The 19,622-nt window shown below is 49.2% G+C and overlaps 2 protein-coding genes across 8 annotated transcripts; both read left to right on the forward strand.

Annotated features, from left to right (window-relative positions):
- Nucleotides 1-803: 803 nt before the first annotated feature.
- Nucleotides 804-13,460, forward strand: MDC1 (mediator of DNA damage checkpoint 1). Of its 6 annotated transcripts, none has more exons than XM_031688278.2 (15): nucleotides 804-958; nucleotides 2,737-2,878; nucleotides 3,512-3,892; nucleotides 3,978-4,044; nucleotides 4,342-5,807; nucleotides 6,336-6,401; nucleotides 6,566-6,658; nucleotides 7,133-7,915; nucleotides 8,023-8,066; nucleotides 8,682-10,649; nucleotides 10,731-10,850; nucleotides 10,976-11,158; nucleotides 11,381-11,506; nucleotides 11,612-11,722; nucleotides 12,691-13,460. In XM_031688278.2, exons 2-15 carry the CDS (start codon nucleotides 2,740-2,742, stop codon nucleotides 12,856-12,858), a joined length of 5,715 nt encoding a protein of 1,904 aa, XP_031544138.2. In that variant the 5' UTR covers nucleotides 804-958; nucleotides 2,737-2,739; the 3' UTR covers nucleotides 12,859-13,460. The 6 variants fall into 6 exon arrangements, with proteins under 6 accessions (XP_031544138.2, XP_072801514.1, XP_072801515.1 ...); XM_072945413.1 differs by lacking the exon at nucleotides 804-958 and adding an exon at nucleotides 975-1,037; XM_072945414.1 differs by lacking the exon at nucleotides 804-958 and adding an exon at nucleotides 1,060-1,120.
- Nucleotides 13,461-16,273: 2,813 nt separating this feature from the next.
- On the forward strand, nucleotides 16,274-19,453 carry NRM (nurim). 2 transcript variants are annotated; one of them, XM_006215293.4, is made up of 4 exons: nucleotides 16,275-16,556; nucleotides 17,260-17,456; nucleotides 18,065-18,241; nucleotides 18,566-19,453. In XM_006215293.4, exons 1-4 carry the CDS (start codon nucleotides 16,424-16,426, stop codon nucleotides 18,845-18,847), a joined length of 789 nt encoding a protein of 262 aa, XP_006215355.1. In that variant the 5' UTR covers nucleotides 16,275-16,423; the 3' UTR covers nucleotides 18,848-19,453. The 2 variants fall into 2 exon arrangements, with proteins under 2 accessions (XP_031544172.1, XP_006215355.1); XM_031688312.2 differs by lacking the exons at nucleotides 17,260-17,456; nucleotides 18,065-18,241 and having other exon boundaries at nucleotides 16,274-16,556.
- Nucleotides 19,454-19,622: the final 169 nt, after the last annotated feature.

Here is a 19,622-nt window from a genome sequence, read left to right on the forward strand (position 1 = left end):
TTGTTTCAATTTGTCTCTACCTTAGCTCTAGGTACCTAGGCAAGTCATTTAACTTCGCAGAGCTCCAGTTCTTTCTGTAAAACCTATTCCTATTTGCTTGTTCTAGTCAGAATGAAGTGAGATAATAAAAGCAAAAAGTCTTCCTAAATTTTGTCAAATTGTTACTATTCTCTTCTTGTCTTAGTATGAAGTTTAATGAAATAAATGGTTTTATCATCCTTCAACCTTTCAAAGATCTCGGTCATTTAGGATGGGTTAGCAAAATAGTTCTATCGGTTCGCCTAGAGATCTTAAAGAAAATGACCTCAAGATGTCCATCAGGACTGTAGTCTCAGGGAGAATATGACATGACTTCTAAACGAGCCAAATCAAAAGGAAATGAACTTCTATTGCAATGAATACTCAAGCGCCACGCCTACGGTCTAATCTCCAAACTGCAGCCTTCAGCCACGACTGCAACCCGCAACCCATTTTCATTTCTCGTGAGTCAGCGGACACCATGCCTGGGAGGACCGAGGAAGGACGCTCTAGCCGCACTAGATGGATCGGGCGGCAACTAGGCTAAGCCCCTCTATCTGCCCCTGGCAGCCCGACTCTGTGGTCGCGATTTGGAAATCTGCGCGGGAAGTGGGCGGTGGGTGGGGAAGCGGCGGTGGGTTGTCCTTTGGAGCTGCCCAATCAAGGTGCGCTATGCTGTGCGCCTTCGGCAGCCTGGGATTACCGCCTCACCCAACCGATCTCAGTGTCCGGGGAGAAGCGCCCTTTGAGCCGTAAGGGGGCAGGGCGGGGGCGGGGCTTTGCCTGTGCCTCTGCATTGGCGGCTGGATCTGTAGGCGTGCAGCCGGGCTGTGAAAGACAGCGGCAGGAGCCAATAGCAAATCGGCCCCCTCCCCGCTCAGGCACTCGCGCCACCCCGGTCGCGGCCGTTACTGGTGGCGCGCGCGGGGACTGAAAGTAGGTGAGTTCTGGGGGGCCTCGCCCATGGCTCCCCGGGTGCCATCTTGGTTCTCCCGAAGGGCGGGAGGGGCGTGCCTCGGGTACGACTGGGTGGAGGAGACTTGGAAATTTGCCTCTGGGATTATAATACTCATCCTTACTTGAGGCCCCTCCCTGAGTTTAGGTGTGAAGACACAGGGAGACGTTGGGCCAGGAGGGAACCCGTGGGATGGAGATCAAAGATGGTGGCCCATTGGATTGGAGCCGAGGGTCGTGGACGCCAGCTGAGTTAGCCAGTTATAAGAATGGAGTTAATACTGTCTCCATGGAGGCGTCCTACTTTCTGTACCTGTCAACATTTTCCCTTTAGGGTAACATCTTTTTAAGTGATTCGCACCCATACTGTTTTGAGTTTTCATCTCATTCGTTCTTTCATCAGGGGGGCAAGGTTAATTTTACGGTTGGTTCATGAATATATACCGAATACTTATAACAGTACCAGGTGCGCAGTAACTACTGTTAAATAAATATGATGGACCCTTGGGAAAAAGACACAGTTCTGCTGGTCCGTTTCTCAAGGGGGTTCGTGAGGCAGAAATGGAAAGTATAGCTACACTATGGTGAAAACTGTTAGGATAAGTACAAGTCCATTGACCACCGTGCAACACTTAGGATGCATCAGTAACACTAGAAAGCATAGAAGACTCTAGGCAAGGCTTTGCTGAGGAAGTGACATTTGACAGTAAAGTGTGGGTAGGAGGTGAACCAGAAAACTAGGATCAGAGGGCCAAGGAACTGGCTAAGGCCCGCAGATGTGAGGGACAATGGGGACAGTGTGTTCAGAGATTGGGGAGAAGATCCGTGTGGCTGAACCATAGGCTTGGGTGAGGTGGGGCTGGGGCATACATTTCAGGACATGAGGTTCTGATGGTGGAGAATATTGTTAAGGAGTTTAGGTTTTACTTTATCCTTCTGGGCATGGAGAGCCATCAAAGAATATTAAACAGAGGAGAGACATTATCTGGGTGACCTTGAACAAGTACCTTAATCCATCTATACTACGACTTCATTTAAGAAATAAAAAATAATAATACTTCACAGGTTTCTTGTGACGATTAAATTAGTCAGCCAATATAAAGTAGTTAGAACAATGCTTGACACCTAGCAAGCCTCTCTACCTGTTCATTGTTATGATTCTTTGCAGTTTAGTCTGATCACACTGAGCTGGTCTGATAAAGTGTAAAAAGTATGGGCTTTGCAACCAGGAACACATTTATTTCAACTCTTTTCACATAGCTGCTATGTTCTCCTGGACAAATGATTTAATATTTTTAGTCTTAGTTTCCTAAATGCCTGCCTCAATGCCTGATACATAATTGATACTTGACAAAAGTTAGTTCCCTTTAAAATAGTTTTTTCAGATTGGCTTGCAACCCCATAGTGGATAGCGAAGTCAATTTACTGGTTTGCAAGTTGGCATTTAAAAAATAGAGAATAGAAAAACAGAATGAGAACTATCAGTGTGTTAAATATATTAAGGCTAAGCATTGTTTCTCACAACATTTGTCTATAAATAAACATGTTTTGGATATCTTTGTGTACTCGGGACCCTGTAATAGTTCTTATCCTGTGCACAAAGATATTTTTTTAAATACTTAGATGGATAACAACAGAATGGTTGGCAGAAAGAGGAGTGTCAGCCTCTGTAACTGTCCAGGTTTATCCTGTGCATCAGTCTCCTCTCTGAGGCTGTGTGTGTGAACCATTGACCGAGAGGATAATAATGTGTTTTCTTCCCAGATCATGGAGGACACCCAGGTTGTTAACTGGGATGTTGAAGAAGAGGAGGAAGTCGAAGAGAGACCCAGTGAATCTTTGGGGTGTAGCTTGGAGCCCCTAGGGCAATTGCGTATCTTCAGTAGTTCCTATGGACCAGAAAAAGGTCAGGGGCATTGGGTGCTGAAATACTGGTATAGGCCTCTTATTTCTATGGGGAAGTAATTGGAGGGTTGCAAGCTTACATATGGCTCAAGGAGATCTGAAAAAATGTTTTCTTGGGAATGGAAAAGAGAGGGCTGACTGAGTTGATTGCTCCAGGCCCTGGACTCAATGAGGGTGATTTTACTTTGGTGGGAGAGGGTGAAGGGATTCAAATAAAAATCCAGTGAGGTCTGGAAATGGATGGTGGTGATGTTTTGCACAACAACGTGAATGTACTTAATGTCACTGAACCAAATACTTAAAAGTGGTTAAATGAAAAAAAAAAGCGGTTAAATGGTAAATTTTATGTATATTTTACCAAAATAGAAAATAATCCAGTGTGGACGGCAAGGGAGATTGACTATAAATAACACGTTACGTGTACTGTTTATTACCTAGATATCCTAGGGCTTTTTATTTTTCTAATGCATGTGGGGACCTTGAGTGAGTAGTGGGGTACTTTACAGGAACATTTTCCTAATAGCAGGCCAGGACTCTGGACTTAGAACCTTTCTACCTCTCTAATTCTTTTTTTTTAAATTGAAGTATGGTTGATTTACAGTGTTGTGTTAGTTTCTACCTCTTTAAATTTTAGATTTCCCACTATACCTTGGGAAGAACGTGGTAGGCCGAATGCCTGAATGCTCCGTGTCCCTGCCCTTTTCATCCATCTCCAAACAACATGCAGTGATTGAAATCTTGGCCTGGGACAAGGCACCGGTCCTTCGGGATTGTGGGAGCCTCAATGGTACTCAAATCCTAAGGCCTCCTAAGGTCCTGGGCCCCGGGGTGAGTCATCGTTTGAGGGACCGGGAGATTATTCTCTTTGCCGACTTGGCCTGCCAATACCATCGTTTGGATGTCCTTCCACCTTATGTCTCCCGGGGCCCTCTAATTGTAGAGGAGACACCCAGGGTACAGAGAGGAACTCAACCCCACAGACTTCTGTTGGCTGAGGACTCTGAGGAGGATGTTGGTAAGTTAGTGTATTGGGAGGGCTGGTGAGGAGATGGGCATGGTGAGTATGAAACTGTCAACTTATTCCTTTCTGCTCCTGAAAGATTCTCCTGAAAGGCGTGTGGTGAAAGAACCAAGGACCTTCTCTTTGGCAACAGTAGTTCCAGAGAGGTGAGTGCCAAAGGCCAGACATTGGAGCCTTCGAAAGGACGAGGAGGCAGGGGTTGGAAAATTCTTACGAGATCTTATGAGAGCCAGTGACCATGAAATTTGAAGCTGGGGAGCCCCACATACCCTTTCACTCAGCTGAATTTTTATTGAGCACCTCTGATGTGCCAAGCAGAGAACTAATTGTTGGAGATAGAAAAGCAAATAGCACCTCGTGTCTGCCTTCCAGGAGCTCCCAGTTGAGTGAGGTATCCTATCTTGGGAGGTAGATTCTCTAGACTCTTTCTCTTCTCTTCACAGCGATGAAGAGGGGCCTTCCCCTGCCCCGGATGGCCCAGGGCCACCTTTTGCCTTCCATCTGAACAGTGACACAGGTGACAAAGAAAGTCAACAACGAGGATCAGGGGAGGCCTCCTCTGCTGCCGGAAGAGGGCCTGCTGCAGAGACAGAACCACTGAAACCTGTCACAACTGAAATCCAGCTTGAAAAGGATCAATGTTCATCGAGGGAGAGGAACCAGGACACAGAGGTCAAGCCGGGTGCAAGGAATGGTGTGGTTCCAGTCGGAGTGATTCTGGAGAGGAGCCAGCCTGCTGAGGAGGACAGTGACACAGATGTGGACGATGAGAGCAGGCCTCCAGGACGGCCTGCTGTGGTCCATTCCGAAAGGGCCCAGCCTTCTGGCTTCATAGACAGTGATACTGATGAGGAAGAAGAGGGGATCCCTGCCACCCCAGCCGTAGTTCCTGTGAAGAAGAGGCAAATCTTCCACGAAGTTGGTACAGAGCATCCCCGGGCACCTGATGAGGCACGTCTGCAGGACAGCCCGGCTGGTAGTGATACAGATATAGAGGAAAGGGAGGCCCGCCTGACGGGTCCTCTGGAGAGAAGCCAAGGCTCCATGGTGATCGACGGCGACACAGATGATGAGGAAGAAGTCTCAGCGGCGCTGACTCTGGCCCGTCTGAGAGAGAGCCAGGCTGTCATGTGGAACAGAGGTTCGGGCACAGAAGCGGACAGGGCCCAGCCTGTGGTCCTTTTGGAGCCAAGCCAAGCCTCTGCAGGGAGAGACAGTGACACAGACGTGGAGGAAGAGGGGCTCCCACTGGAAAAGATAGGAACTGTTCCCAAGGGTCACACAGACAAGACACATTCAGAAAAGAGCCAACCTTCTCTCAGGGGCAGTGACATAGAGGCAGAGGAAGATAAGAGCTCCCCTGGGGTCCATCTGGAGAGAAGCCAGGCCTCTGCTTCAGTGGGCATCAACCCACAAGTGGAGGAAGAAGTCCCACCAGGGCCAGCGGTTATACTTCTGGACAAGCATCAGGTACCTGTGGCGTGGACAGGTCAAACAGATGTGGAAGCAGAAGGAGGCCCAGCAAAGCTGCCTGTGGTGCATCTAGAGGAAGCCCAGCCTCTTCCAGCTGGAGGCTGTGAACCAGATGTGGAGGAAGATACCTCCTTAGCAGCCTCCGTGGTGGCAGATGTAAGCAAGAGCCAGCTGCTGGCAGAAAGGGATGCTGGGACAGAGTGGGCTTCAGCCGTTCTTGAACAGGACAGAGCTCTTAAAGCTGGGGCCCAGGATGGGTCACAAGCGGAGCCAGGCCTTCACTCTGTCTCAAGGGAGAACTTAGCAGATCTGGTGCTGGACACAGGCACTCCAGGGGAACCCACTCAGTCACAAAGAGAGAGAGCCCAGCCCCCCCCAGAAAGGGAGAGAGAACCACATGTGGACAGGACCATGAACTCTGGAGACAACCATGATGGTAAGTGCTGGCCTGCCTTCCTCCCTTGACACCTAAAGTAAAGAATGCTTATGTGGTGTCTTAGTCCATTCAAGCTGCTATAACAAGATACTGTAGACTGAGTAGTTTATGAAAAAACAGAAATTTTCCCTCACAGTTCTAAAGTCGGGGAAATCCAAGATCAAGACACTAGCAGATTCAGTGTTCGGTGAGGCCCTGCCCTTTGTTCACAAGCAGCCACTTTCTCACTGTGTCCTCACATGGCAGAGGGCACAAGGGAGCTCTCTGGGGTCTCTTTCAGAAGGGCTCTAATCCCATTCGTGAGGGCTTCATCCTCATGACCTAATCACCTCCCGAAGAAGGCCCCACCTCCTAATATCATCACATTGGGAATTAGGTTTCAGTATAAGAATTTTGACACAAAGATTTAACCCACTGTATGGGGGTCAGGGCTGAGGAGTTGTTCTTGTTCTGAACAGTAAAGAAAATGTTAGACATTAAGATGAGATATGATTTTTAAATTATCTATCCTGTGTTCCTCCCGACCAGATTCTGAAGACCTGGACCTACAAGCTACCCAGTGCTTTGTGGAGAGAGAGAACCCAAGCCTGAAAGGTGAGGGCATCTATGCTGCATAGGTACTGGTACAAGCAGGAGCCGGGGGATTAGACTGGTGGTCCCTGAAGGGTGTGAAAGCCAGAGCGGGCAGGGCGGGAGACTGGGAACGGGATCCAGAGGTAGGTGGAGGAGCAGTGCTCAGACCAGGCTTTCTTGTGCAGCAGTCCCCAGCATGGAGGATGAACCCACCCAGGCCTTCCTGTTTACTCTGCCCCAGGAGCCTGGCCCTTCCCGTTGCAGCTTCCAGGCCACAGGTATAAGAAACTCTCCGCTCCTCTGTGCCCCTAACTTGACCTCCTGTTTTGTCCCTCTGTGCATTTCTTTCATATTCTTTGACATTTAGCTGATATTTCTTCATCTCATCAGAAAAAGAAAAAAATGCCGTATTAAGTCAGACCCATAGAGCCACCAGCCTAGCATCATTTTTTAAGAGGTTACTGAAAGAGCTTTTTTTATTTTTTAATGGAGGTACTGGGGATTGATCCCAGGACCTCGTGCATGCTAAGCATGCGCTGTAACACCGAGCTATACCCACCTGCCTGAGAGAGCTTTTACATGAAGGTATGGTGTCACTTTTTGAGACAAACATTAAATGTTGATTATCTTCCTTATTCCAGCTTTCCTTTACTAACCCATTTAAATGTATTATGCATGAATTTATCTTAATCTCTTCTCAAGCTACCACCTTTTCAACCTACATCCCTCTCTCTCTCTGAATTTGCTTCCAGGTGCCCTGGATGAGCCATGGGAGGTCTTGGCTACACAGCCATTCTGTCCAAGAGAGTCTGAGGCTTCTGTGACCCAGCCCATTGCCACCCACCTTGAGGCCCAAAGATCTTGTCCTTCTCCACCTGGGGCAGCACTGCCAGAGCAACATCCAGAGAGCCCACTGGGGATGCAGGGCAGAGGGATGCAGACTGTGGAGAAAGACATGGGTACACCAAGAGAAACAGCAGAGAGGGTGACCCCTGAGACAGGGCCATTGGAGAGGGAAACCAAGAAACTGCCATCAGAGGGAGAGAGGGAAGATGCAGTGGGAGAGGAAGAATTAACCAGGGGGATACAGGACAGAGAACAAAAACAGGTGTTAGCTAGAGATGCTCAGAGACAAGAGTCTGACAACAAAGTGAAAAGTGCAAGTACTGAAAGGGATATGAAGAATTTGAAGGTAGAAATTGAGACACCCAAGGAAATACAAGAGAAAGAGGCAGAGCAGCAAATTCTTGCAAGAGAAGTAAATGAAAGAGAAGCAGAGAAAGAAGGGTCAGAGAGAGAACATGAGGCAGGTGGGTTAGAAGTAAAGGTACTCAAAGTGATACTGGAGAGAAACCCACAAAGATGGAAGGCAGAGAAGGGGGGCCAGGACCAGAAAGGCCAGGCCTCCAGTCTGACACCAGAACCTGGAGTGGGGTTGAGGGACCTTCAGGGACTTGCTTCAGCACCAGTAGCTTCTGGGAGCCAGTCAGGTGGAGGAAGGGGAGCCCCAGTGAACCCCAGGAGGCAGCAGAGAGGTAAGTGAAGGTAGAGGGGAGCCAAGGTGGCTCACAGTCCTCATGATAATCAGCCCCTGAGTGACTGACTGCTGAGACTTCAGCTGTGTGTCTTTACCTTTGTCTAGGCCAGTTGAACTGCAAGATGCCACCTGCTGAGAAAGCTTCCAGGGTGAGAACTGCTTTCTCTACCCCCACCCCACCCCACAAGTCATCTCACTATTCCCTCCACTGCTCCTTGCCTGACCTTGCTTTCATCCACCCTTCCCCCCATTCTCACTTTCCTTCCATTTTCACTGCTCCTTAGTTGATTTCTATCTGTTTACCTTGACACCTGTTGTTCTCCATATCTGTTTCCCAAGTTCTGTCTCCCTCTACCTGACTCAAAAAGAAGGTTCCTATCTTCGGGTCTCTTCCCTCTTTCTCCCAACTGTCTTCTTTATTACCATCATTCATACTCAGAGAACACTATACTGGCATCCTGGGGAGACGTCTTCAGGAAAGAGGGCTGCTTCCTCCCCAGGAAGTCCCTGGTCTAATGGAGGAGGGGTCCCAGACAGAAAGAAAAATGCCACTGAGCACCCTCTAACGGGAAACAAGTATCAGGAATAGGATTGGGGGTGGGGAGGGTAGAGCTGAGTGGTAGAGTGCGTGCTTAGCATGCACGAGGTCCTGGGTTCTCTCTCCAGTACCTCCATAAAAATAAGTAAATAAAAAGAATAGTATCCAAGTCCTTTCTCTCTCCTTTCCGCCTTTTCCTCCCTCACTGGCTTCTGTTTCTCCCTAGGGTGATCAGGATTCCCCAGAAGCTTGTTTGCCTCCTGAAGTACATGAAGCCTCAGCCTTTCTCCACAGCCCCCTCATCTCTCAGAGCCAAAAGCCTCCTGCACCTCAGTCTCTCCCTTCTCCCTCTCCTCCTCCTTTAGAACTGCCCATTCCCAGGACCAGGCAGAATGAGGGTCAGGAAGCACTAGGGACTTCCCTTTCCTCAGAGCTGGACCCTCCCTACCCAAACCCCAAAATCAGGCCCCAGGGGTCCTCTCCAGTTTCTTCTCTACCCTGTGAGCCCCACTCTACCACTCCCACAGACCAGCCTGTCAGGGCTGAGCCCACATCTAGGGTCACTCGGAGCAGGACACAGAGGTCCTTGGAAATGACCCCTGTATCAGTTGTCCCCACAGCCCCTGAGCTCCAGCCTTCCACCTCCACAGACCAGTCTGTCACCCTTAAGCCCACACTTCGGGCCACTCGGGGCAGGACACATAGGTCCTCTGTCAAGACTTCCGAACCAATTGTCCCCATAACCCCTGAACTCCAGGCTTCCACCCCCACAGACCAACCTGTTGCCCCTGAGCTCACATCTAGGGCCACTCGGGGCAGGGCACACAGGACTTCTGTCAAGACTTCTGACCCAGTTGTCCCCACAGCCCCTGAGCCCCAGCCTTCTACTTCTGCAGACCAGCTTGTCACCCCCAAATCCACATCTCGGGCCGGTCGAGGCAGGACATATTGTTCTTCTGTCAAGACTTCTGAATCAGTTGTTCCCACAACACCTGAACCTCAGCCTTCCACCCCCACAGACCACCCTGTCATCCCTGAGCTCATATCTAGAGCTACTCGGGGCAGGACACATAGGTTCTCTGTCAAAACCCCTGAACCAGTTGTCCCCATAGCCCCCGAGTCTCGGCCTTCTGCCCCCACAGACCAGCCTGTTACCCCTGAGCTCACATCTAGGGCTACTCGGGGCAGGACACATAGGTCTTCTGTCAAAACCCCTGAACCAGTTGTCCCCACAGCTTCTGAGCCCCAGCCTTCCACTTCCACAGACCAGCCTGTAACCCCCAAACCCACATCTCGAGCCAGTCGAGACAGAACACACAGGTCTTCTCCCAAGACTCCTGAACCACGTGTCCCCACAGTCCCTGAGCGCCAGCATTCTGTCCCCACAGACCAGCCTGTTGCCCCTGAGCCCACATCTGGGGCCACTCAGAGCAAGACATGTAGGTCTTCTGTCAAGACCCCTGAACCAGTTGTTCCCACAACCTCTGAGCCCCAGCCTTCCACCTCTAAAGACCAGTGTCTCACCCCCGAGCCTCCATCTCAGGCCACTCGGGGCAGGATACGTAGGTCCTCTGTCAAGACATCCCAACCAGTTGAACCCACAGCCCATGACCTCGAACCTCCCTCCCTCATAGACCAGCCTGTCACCCCTAAGGTAATAGCTCAGGGTGGTCAGAGCAGGACACTAAGGTCTTCTACAGTAAGTGCTGTGCCAGTTTCTACCACCCCTGAATTCCAGTCTCCTGAACCCACAGAACAGCCCGTTCCCCCTAAGCCTATCCCTCAAGCCAATTGCAGCAGGAGGCCGAGGGCCACCAGGAAGCATGGGTCTCTCCCAGCTCCCACTGTTCATGAGCCCTGCACTACACCCCCTGAACCTAACTCCCGGTCCTCGAGGAACCAAAGACGAGGAGCAGGGAGAGCAGCAGAGTCCGTTAGCACCATTCCTGAGCCTACCTTTGCCCAGCTTCCTGAGGTGCCCCCTCCTGCTCCCCAGATCCAAAAGGGGGAGGCAGCAGGTAGATCTGGCTTCACCCCAGAGCCCCAGCCTAAGGCCTCTCAAAACCGCAAGAGGCCTTTAGCTACTTCGGATTCACCCCCACTTCAAAAACGGCTCCGAAGGGGAGAAGTGCCCCAGAAGACGGCATTCTTCACAGAAGAAGAAAATACTGCAACGAGGCTGGGCAAGGAAGAGGTGAGGAGAGGGCAGGGGCCATGATGCTAGGAAAGGGCTTGGGGACTCAGAAATTCCCACCAAGTTCCCTCTCAATCCCAGGATGTAGTGATGCCAGGAGCAGTCAAGAGAAAGAGAGGCCAGGCGGAGGAGGAGCCCCCAGGAACACAGAGCCGCAGCCTCCGACGGACCAAACCTAACCAAGAGCCCACAGCCCCCAAAGTAGGAGACCGGGGCCCTGAGGCTTCATGGGAGATGAGGGAGGGTGGGAGGAGACCGAGGGGATTTGGGAGATGGGCGCTGAGACACTGGTTGCTGTGACCTGCTCAGGCTGACCCGCTTCACAGGTGCTCTTCACAGGCGTGGTGGATGCTCGTGGAGAGCGGGCAGTGCTGGCCCTGGGGGGCAGTCTGGCCAGCTCAGTGGCTGAGGCTTCCCACCTGGTGACTGATCGGATCCGTCGGACTGTTAAGTTCCTGTGCGCCTTGGGGCGGGGCATCCCCATCCTCTCCCTGGACTGGCTGCACCAGGTGAGAGGCCAGGAGATGATGATGGACCCACCCATAGAGATAGTGACCGGAGAAGACTGCTCACATAGGGCTCTAGAAAGCAGTGGGAGGAGTGTGCGTACAGGAAGATGAGGTTAGTGAGGTTTAATTCAAAAGACATTTCGTGAGCGCCCTGTAAATGCTAGACAGAAGAGCTGGGTGATGAGCCAGGCTGAGCTTTGATGCTGACTATTCCGTCCTTAGTCCCGCAAGGCAGGTTGCTTCTTGCCCCCAGATGAGTATGTGGTGACTGATCCCGAGCAGGAGAAGAACTTTGGCTTCAGCCTCCGGGAGGCCCTGAGCCGAGCTCAGGAGCGCAGGCTGCTGGAGGTGAGAGGCTGTCTTCTACGCCATGCTTCAGCCCTCCATCCAGACATTTCCCAAGGCTCCCCAGCCTCTCGTATCATCTGCTGTCTCCACCATTGTCTTCCCTAGGGCTATGAGATTCACGTGACCCCAGGAGTCCAGCCACCACCCCTGCAGATGGGCGAGATCATCAGCTGCTGTGGAGGCACCTTCCTACCCAGCATGCCCCGGTCCTATAAGGTAGGGGTGGGGTGTTCAGATGTGGTGAGGTGGCTGTTAAGAGGGGCTGGAATGGGAACAGGTTGGAGGAAGAATGGAGGTACAGATGGACACAATGTAGCCAGAGGGTGGGGGAAGACCTATGGGACAGAAAGGGATAGAAAAGAGGAAAGAAGTCTGCTGATGCCAAATGGACTTATCTTTATTTTGTATTTAAATTTTTTTTCAAGGATACACAAAGGGAGGGGGAATAAGGCAGCAAACCTCCATACACTTAGATTCGACAGGTTAATTTAGATTTGGCTACATTTGCTCTATGTATCCTTTTTTTTTCTTCTTTCATTTTTGTTGCTGAAGTATTTTAAAGGAAAGTGCAAACATCATATTATTTCCTTCTACACACTTAAAATATACATCTCCAGGAAATATGTACATTCTCTGACATAATCACAGTGCCATTATTGGTCAATAACAAAAGTAACAATTGTTTCTTGGTCACTTTGTCATAACACATTAATCAGATTTCTCTAGGTGTCTGAAAATGTCTTTTTACAGTTCAAGTCAGGATTCACACAAGGTCCATATATCGTCACAATTGTTGTATCTCTTGATTGGCTTTTACTCTAGAGCATCCCCCCAACGCACCCAGCCTTTTTTGATGCCTTTGATTTCCTGCGGAAACTAGGTCAGTTGTCCTTTAGGATGTTCCATAGTCTGGATTTTTCTATTTGCTCTCTTGTTGTATCATTTATTATCTTCTTCTTCTTCTGTCTTCTGTATTTCCTGTCAATGGTAGTTAACTTTAAAAGCTTGAACAAGTTCAAGTTCAACTTTTCTGCTAAGAGTTCTTCATAGATCGTGTGCTTCATATGACTTCATACCAGGAGGTCCTCTTTTAGTGCTGCTAAGACAGACGAGTGGGCCCAAACCTATTTCTAGGGTTCTTTTTCACTCCTGACTTTCTGTTTTCACTCTTTGTCTCTCTCCAGCCTCAGAGAGTGGTGATCACATGCTCCAAGGACTTTCCTCGATGTTCCATTCCATTTCGGGTTGGGCTGCCCATCCTCTCACCTGAGTTCCTGCTGACAGGAGTACTGAAGCAGGAAGCCAAGCCAGAGGCCTTTACCCTCTCCACTTTGAAAATGTCATCCATCTGAAACCTCCGCCCCAAGTACCCTTGTCCCTCCCAGACCACCAAATGAGGTGTTAAAAATATTTGGAAGAGAGAACTTAGGGCTTTAGAAAAAATTGGAGTGTACTGATCTGATTTGTCTCTGAACATGGGTGGGGCCGAAAAAGCTTATGGATAAAGAAAGATAGAGAGATTAGGAGCCACAGATTTTCTTAAATGAGGCCAGTGCCATGCTCAGATATCTTAAGTGGCTGCTCCTGTTTAGCTGTACTGATGTACTTACTGCTCTATGACACGCACAGTATCCTGCCTCCTGTTTGGAAGCCATTTATTTCTCTTCTTTTCTTACTGGTATTCATACACATACCCTGCAGAAGATAGTGGGAACAATTTTAGTGTCAGGAACTTAAAGGGATGTTTGGAATGAGTAAATTTGAGGGTGGAGTTATCGAACACTACTAAAATATTTTCCTCTCTCCTTGCCCCATCTGGTTAGAAGTGCCCTTTAGCTTTGACGCTGAGCAAATCTCTGCACTTTTTCTTTTCTTTTGGCCTGCTTTCCCAGGATTTATAAAGTTAGAGCTTGGGCTTAACCTCTGTGATAAATAAATTTCACTCTGTGCCTTATGGTATAGTGAAATTTTATTTTGTAAATTTTAAAAGTTGGTTGATTACAAGGATGTAGGGAAATTGGAACCCAGATACATTGCTGTTGGGAATGTAAAATGGCTCATCTGCTGTGGGAAGCAGTTCGACCGTTTCTCAAAAAGTTAAACATAGTATTACCATGTGACTCAGCAATTCTATATACTCATAGGTGTATACCCAAAAGTTAAAACAGATGTTGAAATACTTGTAGACGAATGTTCATATCAATACTTTCATAAGAGTGGAAAGATGGAAACAACACAAACGTTTATCACTAGAAGAATGGATAAATTGTGGCATAGCTATATGATGGAATATTATTCAGACATAAAAGGGGATGAAGTACTATTTGTGCTGCAGTGTTTTGAGGATGAACCTCAAAAGTGTTATGCTAAGTGAAAAGCCAGATGAAAAAGGTCAAATTTTATGCTTCCACTTATAGGAACTACCCAGAATAGGTAAATCCATAAAGACAGAGTAGATTGGTGGTTGCCAGGGGCAGTGGGGGAGGGAAAATGGGGAGTGACTGCTTAAGGGATAGAGGGTTTTATTTTGGGGTGAAGAGAAAATGCTTTGGAACTGGATAGAGGTGGTACTTGCACACATTATGAATGGGTTCGTTTCATGTTATGTGAATTTCACTTCAATTTAAAAAAATATTGATTAGTTTTGTGTACTTTACTGTAAGTAACTTATACTTAAGTTTGGAAAACGTTGGTGGAGTAGAAATAGCATGAGCTTTGCCAAACACTGCTGGCTTTTAAACACACCTAGTCTCATATATTAAGCACAGCCATTGTGAGTGTGGCACATGGTAGGACCCAAATATTAGTCCCCTTGCTCAACTCAAAGCCTCATACTGTCCATGTCCCATGTCCTTGAGGTCCACTGGAGACCATGTGCATGATAGGCATGCTCTCTACCACTGAGCTATATCCACCCCCTTCCACTGGATTCTTTATAGCACCTGCTGTCTCTCCAGCCCCACTTTGCATGCATGTGCATGCCTACTTCATGAGGGATACCAGTTTAAATTTAAACTGGCTCCAATTTAAGTTTCTTGAGAATAGAGATCTTTTCTTACACTTCCAACAAATCCTAAAGCTCGTAGCACATTGTGTAATAAATGTCTCTTTATCAGTCAGGATCCTAACAGGAAATGATGGCACAGTCATATTAGGATAATTTGGGGAGAGTTTAATAAAGTGAAAATGAGAAGTAGGCAGAGTGTACAGAAATCACAAAGAATCTTGCAGCACCCTAGTAGCCACAGCTCTGTTGTGACCACCTGTAAACCCCAAAGGTTGAGAGGAGGAAACAGTTATGTAGAAAGGGTTCCCTCAAATGCTTTGATTTTCATTGATGCAGCCCATTCGGGTAAACTTCCTGAGGCAGAAAGGATGGAGAGTGAATCAGGAGGGAAAACATGATGTTTGGTACAATGTACAACAATGTTAATTCAGAGGACAATGGGAGTACTGAGCCTCTGGGAGCGAGGAAAAGGAATGTAGAGCCTATGGGATGCTATTTGGTAATTTTGTGGTCCCTGAGCCTGCAGGACCAGCAGCTCCTTATCTTGGGAAATTTTCTTGATCTCTTTAGGACTATATTTCTTCTATCTATTAGCTGAGGAAATCAGCCTAACTATGTCTAAGGTCCCTACTATGGTCATAGCTACTGTGACTAGGTCCTTAGCTACATGATCTTTAATTCTGATGGAGAAAAACTTTACTTTTATTTTGATTTTTAGATGTTAGTCTGTATTACAAACAGGGCTGTAGGACAAATTTTCAGACAAAAGATCTTAGTGGTTTCTGACTAATAAGTGGAGTCAAACTAATGAGGTTGAAGACTAAAGTCATAGGTAGTTAATTATCACAAGCTTGGATAAAATTAACCTACTACAAAGTTTACAATTATAAAATTTTCTATCACAAATACTTTAATATATTGTTAGTCTCATGGTTACAAATCAACAGCTTTGGCATTATAGGAACAAATCTTTTGGTGTTACAGGTAAGTTCTCTGCCCTTAGCAAATGGAGAGGCAGCAACTCAACTTTATAATAAATTACAGAATAAGCATTAATTTGTGGTAAAAGAGTCATTAACTCTTTTTAATCTAACAAGATGTAATAGGTGATTCAGAGGTTTGAGTTTTTCAGCTTAGGTCAACAGGGTTAGGGTTAGGGTCAGGTTCTCTCATCGTTTATTATTCTTTTTAAACTTTTTTTTATTGAGTTATAGTCATTTTACAATGTTGTGTCAAATTCCAGTGTAGAGCACAATTTTTCAGTAATACACGAACATACATATATTCATTGTCAGATTTTTTTTTCGCTGTGAGCTATCACAAGATCTTGTATATATTTCCCTGTGCTATACAGTATAATCTTGTTTATCTATTCTGCATATGCCTGTCACTATCTACAGATTTTGAAATCCCAGTCTGTCCCTTCCCACCCCCGCCCCCTTGGCAACCACAAGTTTGTATTCTTCACCGTTTATTATTAAAGTGTTAACTGAGGCTTTGTAACCTCTTACTAGATGCTTTTTCGTCAAGCCTGTTAAAGGAAAGGGGGTTCATAATGCTGTGTTGCTGCAAGAACCCTGCAAGAAACTGTCTTCATTTTAGATGTGAAAACTAGCCGAACTGCGATTCAACCCACGTGAGTGACTGCACAGCCGCTGCCCTTTTCACCTCTCACTTGGGATTCTAACGTTCCTTTCTGTGACGCGGAGATCGCAGGCTCGGGACAAGCACCCGAGAATCTGCTCTACAGCCTGGTGAGAGTCCCGCGCTGCAGGCCGGAAGCCCGGACGTCGGCGCGCAGGAGCCCCGCCCTACGGGGCAGAGATCCAGGCGGGGGGCGCGGCCGGGGCGGGGCCTGCGGACGCGGGAATCCCAAACCCGCCCCTTTCCCCACCCCTGTGTTTCTCGCCATGGCCCCTGCTCTGCTGCTCGTCCCTGCTGCCCTCGCCTCTTTCATCCTGGCCTTTGGCACCGGAGTAGAGTTCGTGCGCTTTACCTCCCTTCGGCCGCTTCTTGGAGGGATCCCGGAGTCTGGTGGTCCCGGTGAGCAGGAGGGACCGAGGATGAGTTCTGGAGTAGGGAGGTGGAGCCGGAGAGAGGGAGCGAGGGCGGGGCTTAGAGACAAATGACAGGGGAAGTCTAGGAGAGGGAACTAGAACCAGGAAAGCCACGGAGAAGCCTCAGGGAAGACCAGAGGGCTAAATTAGGAACTCAGGGATTAGCGGTTTGGAGAGGCGGTAGAGTGAGGAGTGGGGGAGGGAAAGGGCGATGAGCAGAGTATTCTAAGGAAAGTGCTTTGTAGAGAGGACTATGGAGAGGAGAATGTTAAAAAGAGGGAGCATTTGGAGAACCAAAACGAGGGGCAATCCAATAGTGGCCCCTCTAGCCCTGCCTTACGTGACTACCCAACATGAATCCTCTCCCCCAGCTCTGAAGGTGGCCTGGGAAGAGGGAAGAAACTGAATAGGAAAATAAGGTGGAGGGGGGAGGGTATAGCTCAAGCAATAGTGTTCAGCATGCAGGAGGTCCTGGGTTCAATCTCCATTACCTCCTCCCGCCAAAAAACAAATTTTTTTAAAGGAAAATACAAAAACAAAAAAAAAAGTGAGGTGAGCAAAGCCTAGAGAGGAAGCCTTAAGGCTCTTGAAAGCATTAAGGGCTAGAGCCTGGAGCACCAAGGGGAGATAAGGGTAGGGAGTGCTTCCCATTGTTTTGATCTTTTGTCCCTTTCTCCAACTCCCACTAGATGCCCGCCAGGGATGGCTGGCTGCCCTGCAGGACCAAAGCATCCTTGTTCCCCTGGCTTGGGATCTGGGGCTCCTACTACTATTTGTGGGGCAGCACAGCCTCATGGCAACTGAGACAGTGAAGGCATGGATGTCCCGATACTTTGGGGTCCTTCAGAGGTCACTGTATGTGGCATGCACTGCCTTGGCCTTGCAGGTATGAAGCCCTGGCAGCTCAGTCCCCAAGGGAAACAGCCTGTGGGAAGGATGCCGTTGATTGGAGAGGCAAAGACTTTAGGCTTCTGATTAAATTCGAGTTTAGGAGGAGAATTGAGGGTGTTCAGGAGTGTAATCTCAGCTTCCATTCCTCCACAGCACAGACCCTACTTTTTATCAAGAAGGATGTACTGCTTGTCACTCCCTGCGCATAATATGTGCATTCTCACCTTTGCAACTTTGTTCATGTTGTCCTGCTTAAGATCTGTCCCCTTGTTAAAGCCTCTTCAGCCCTATCCTTTCTTCACAGCCACTTCCCTAGGTCTTAAGAGAAGTCTTCTCAGCATTCATCTGTCTTCTCAGAGGGATGGTTGGCATAGGCTACTTTGTGTACCTTTCTGGTTTTTCTCATTCATTCTGTAAGTCCTCAGACTAGAGACAGGTCATCCTTACATCCTTGGGACCCCACCCAGCACCCTCCACATGGTGAATATGCTCATGGTAGAGGTGGGGAGAGCAGCAGGCCAGCCTGGGGTGGGGGCAGCCTCTGGGTCTAGGTCTCTCAAGAGGATGGGCTGCTGGGATACTCAGCCCCTCATCCTTCTTCAGCTGGTGATGCGGTACTGGGAGCCCGTGCCCAGGGGCCCTGTGTTGTGGGAAGCTCGGGCTGAGCCATGGGCCACCTGGGTGCCCCTCCTCTGCTTTGTGCTCCACGTCATTTCCTGGCTCCTCATCTTCAGCATCCTTCTCGTCTTTGACTACGCAGAGCTCATGGGCCTCAAACAGGTGATGCTCCCAGATACCTACCTGAGACTTCTGATCCTATCTAGAACACCTTTTTCCTTTCCAAGGATGTCCCTCCTCCTCCCATACTCTTCCACCTGCCTCTTGCTTTCGTCTCCCCTCAGCCCTCCCTCAAAGGCCAGAAACCATGGCCACCTGGGCCTAGGGAGGGTTCATGGACCTGAGATAAGGGTCAGGGGCCCAAGTCTCAGAAGGGTGGTTCCTGGGCCTGAGTTAAAGAAGGAGGGTGGCTGGAAGGGGAGGAAAGAGGCAGCTAAGTTGCGACAAGGGCTTGACTCCGCTTCTAAGCCGTTCTCCCTCTCCTAGGTGTACTACCATGTGCTGGGACTGGGCGAGCCTCTAGCCCTGAAGTCTCCCCGAGCCCTGAGACTCTTCTCCCACCTGCGCCACCCAGTGTGTGTAGAGCTGCTGACAGTGCTATGGGTGGTGCCCACCCTGGGCACTGACCGGCTCCTCCTTGCTCTCCTCCTTACCCTCTACCTGGGCCTGGCTCACGGACTTGACCAGCAAGACCTCCGCTATCTCCGGGCCCAGCTGCAAAGAAAACTCCACCTGCTCTCCCGGCCCCAGGAGGGGGAGGCCGAGTGAGGAGCTGATGTACTGAAGTTCCAAGTCCAGTACTTCCTCTCCCCCTCCAATTCCAAATCCCTTAGCATCCAGGCCCTGGCTACTTCAGACCAGAGGCCCAAATCCATGGACTGAAGGAAACATCCCTTCCCCTGCTTGAGCCTCTACTCCTTGGGCCCGGCTCCATTTCCTAAATTCTGAGTTTCGGCCATTGTACTCCAAGGTCCACTTCTCATCAGCCAGGAAGGAGTGGAGACTTTATGTGTTAGGGCTTGACCTTCCATTAACCACCTCCTCGTAAGGAGAAGGGTGGGGCCTGACCACTCCCCTGGCACTGTAACTGGCCTGTGCCTCAGGGATCCTCTTCTCCAACGTCTTGCTCGCCCTCCTAGGAGCGGGACCAAGGCCTGCAAGTTTGACTACCCCTCCAGGCTCCACACCTTGCGGGCTCAGGGGGAGCGAGGCTCCCCCTCTCTGGCCTTTTCAGCTCCGTATGCCCCACCCCTGGGCTCCATCCTTGAACCTAGCTGATCGGATTCTCTCGCTCTTAATTCGGTTGACTAAGGGCTCCCTGCTCTCCCGAGAAACACGCGCTACAGGAAAATAAAATTCAGCCTGTTTTTTCTACTTCTGGCATGCAGTCTGTCGGTGTCTTTCAAGCTGCGGGGCTGATCGGAAGGACAGGCGAGCCAAACTCGAGTCTGGGCATCCGCCGCGCCCTCTGGCGACCGCTGGGCGGCGGCCACTCCCCGCGGACCCACTCCCACCTTCCCGTAGCGTCCAGCCCCTCTTCCTC

The sequence above is a fragment of the Vicugna pacos genome, chromosome 20, assembly GCF_048564905.1.
Source record: "Vicugna pacos chromosome 20, VicPac4, whole genome shotgun sequence".
Classification (NCBI taxonomy): Eukaryota; Metazoa; Chordata; class Mammalia; order Artiodactyla; family Camelidae; genus Vicugna; species Vicugna pacos.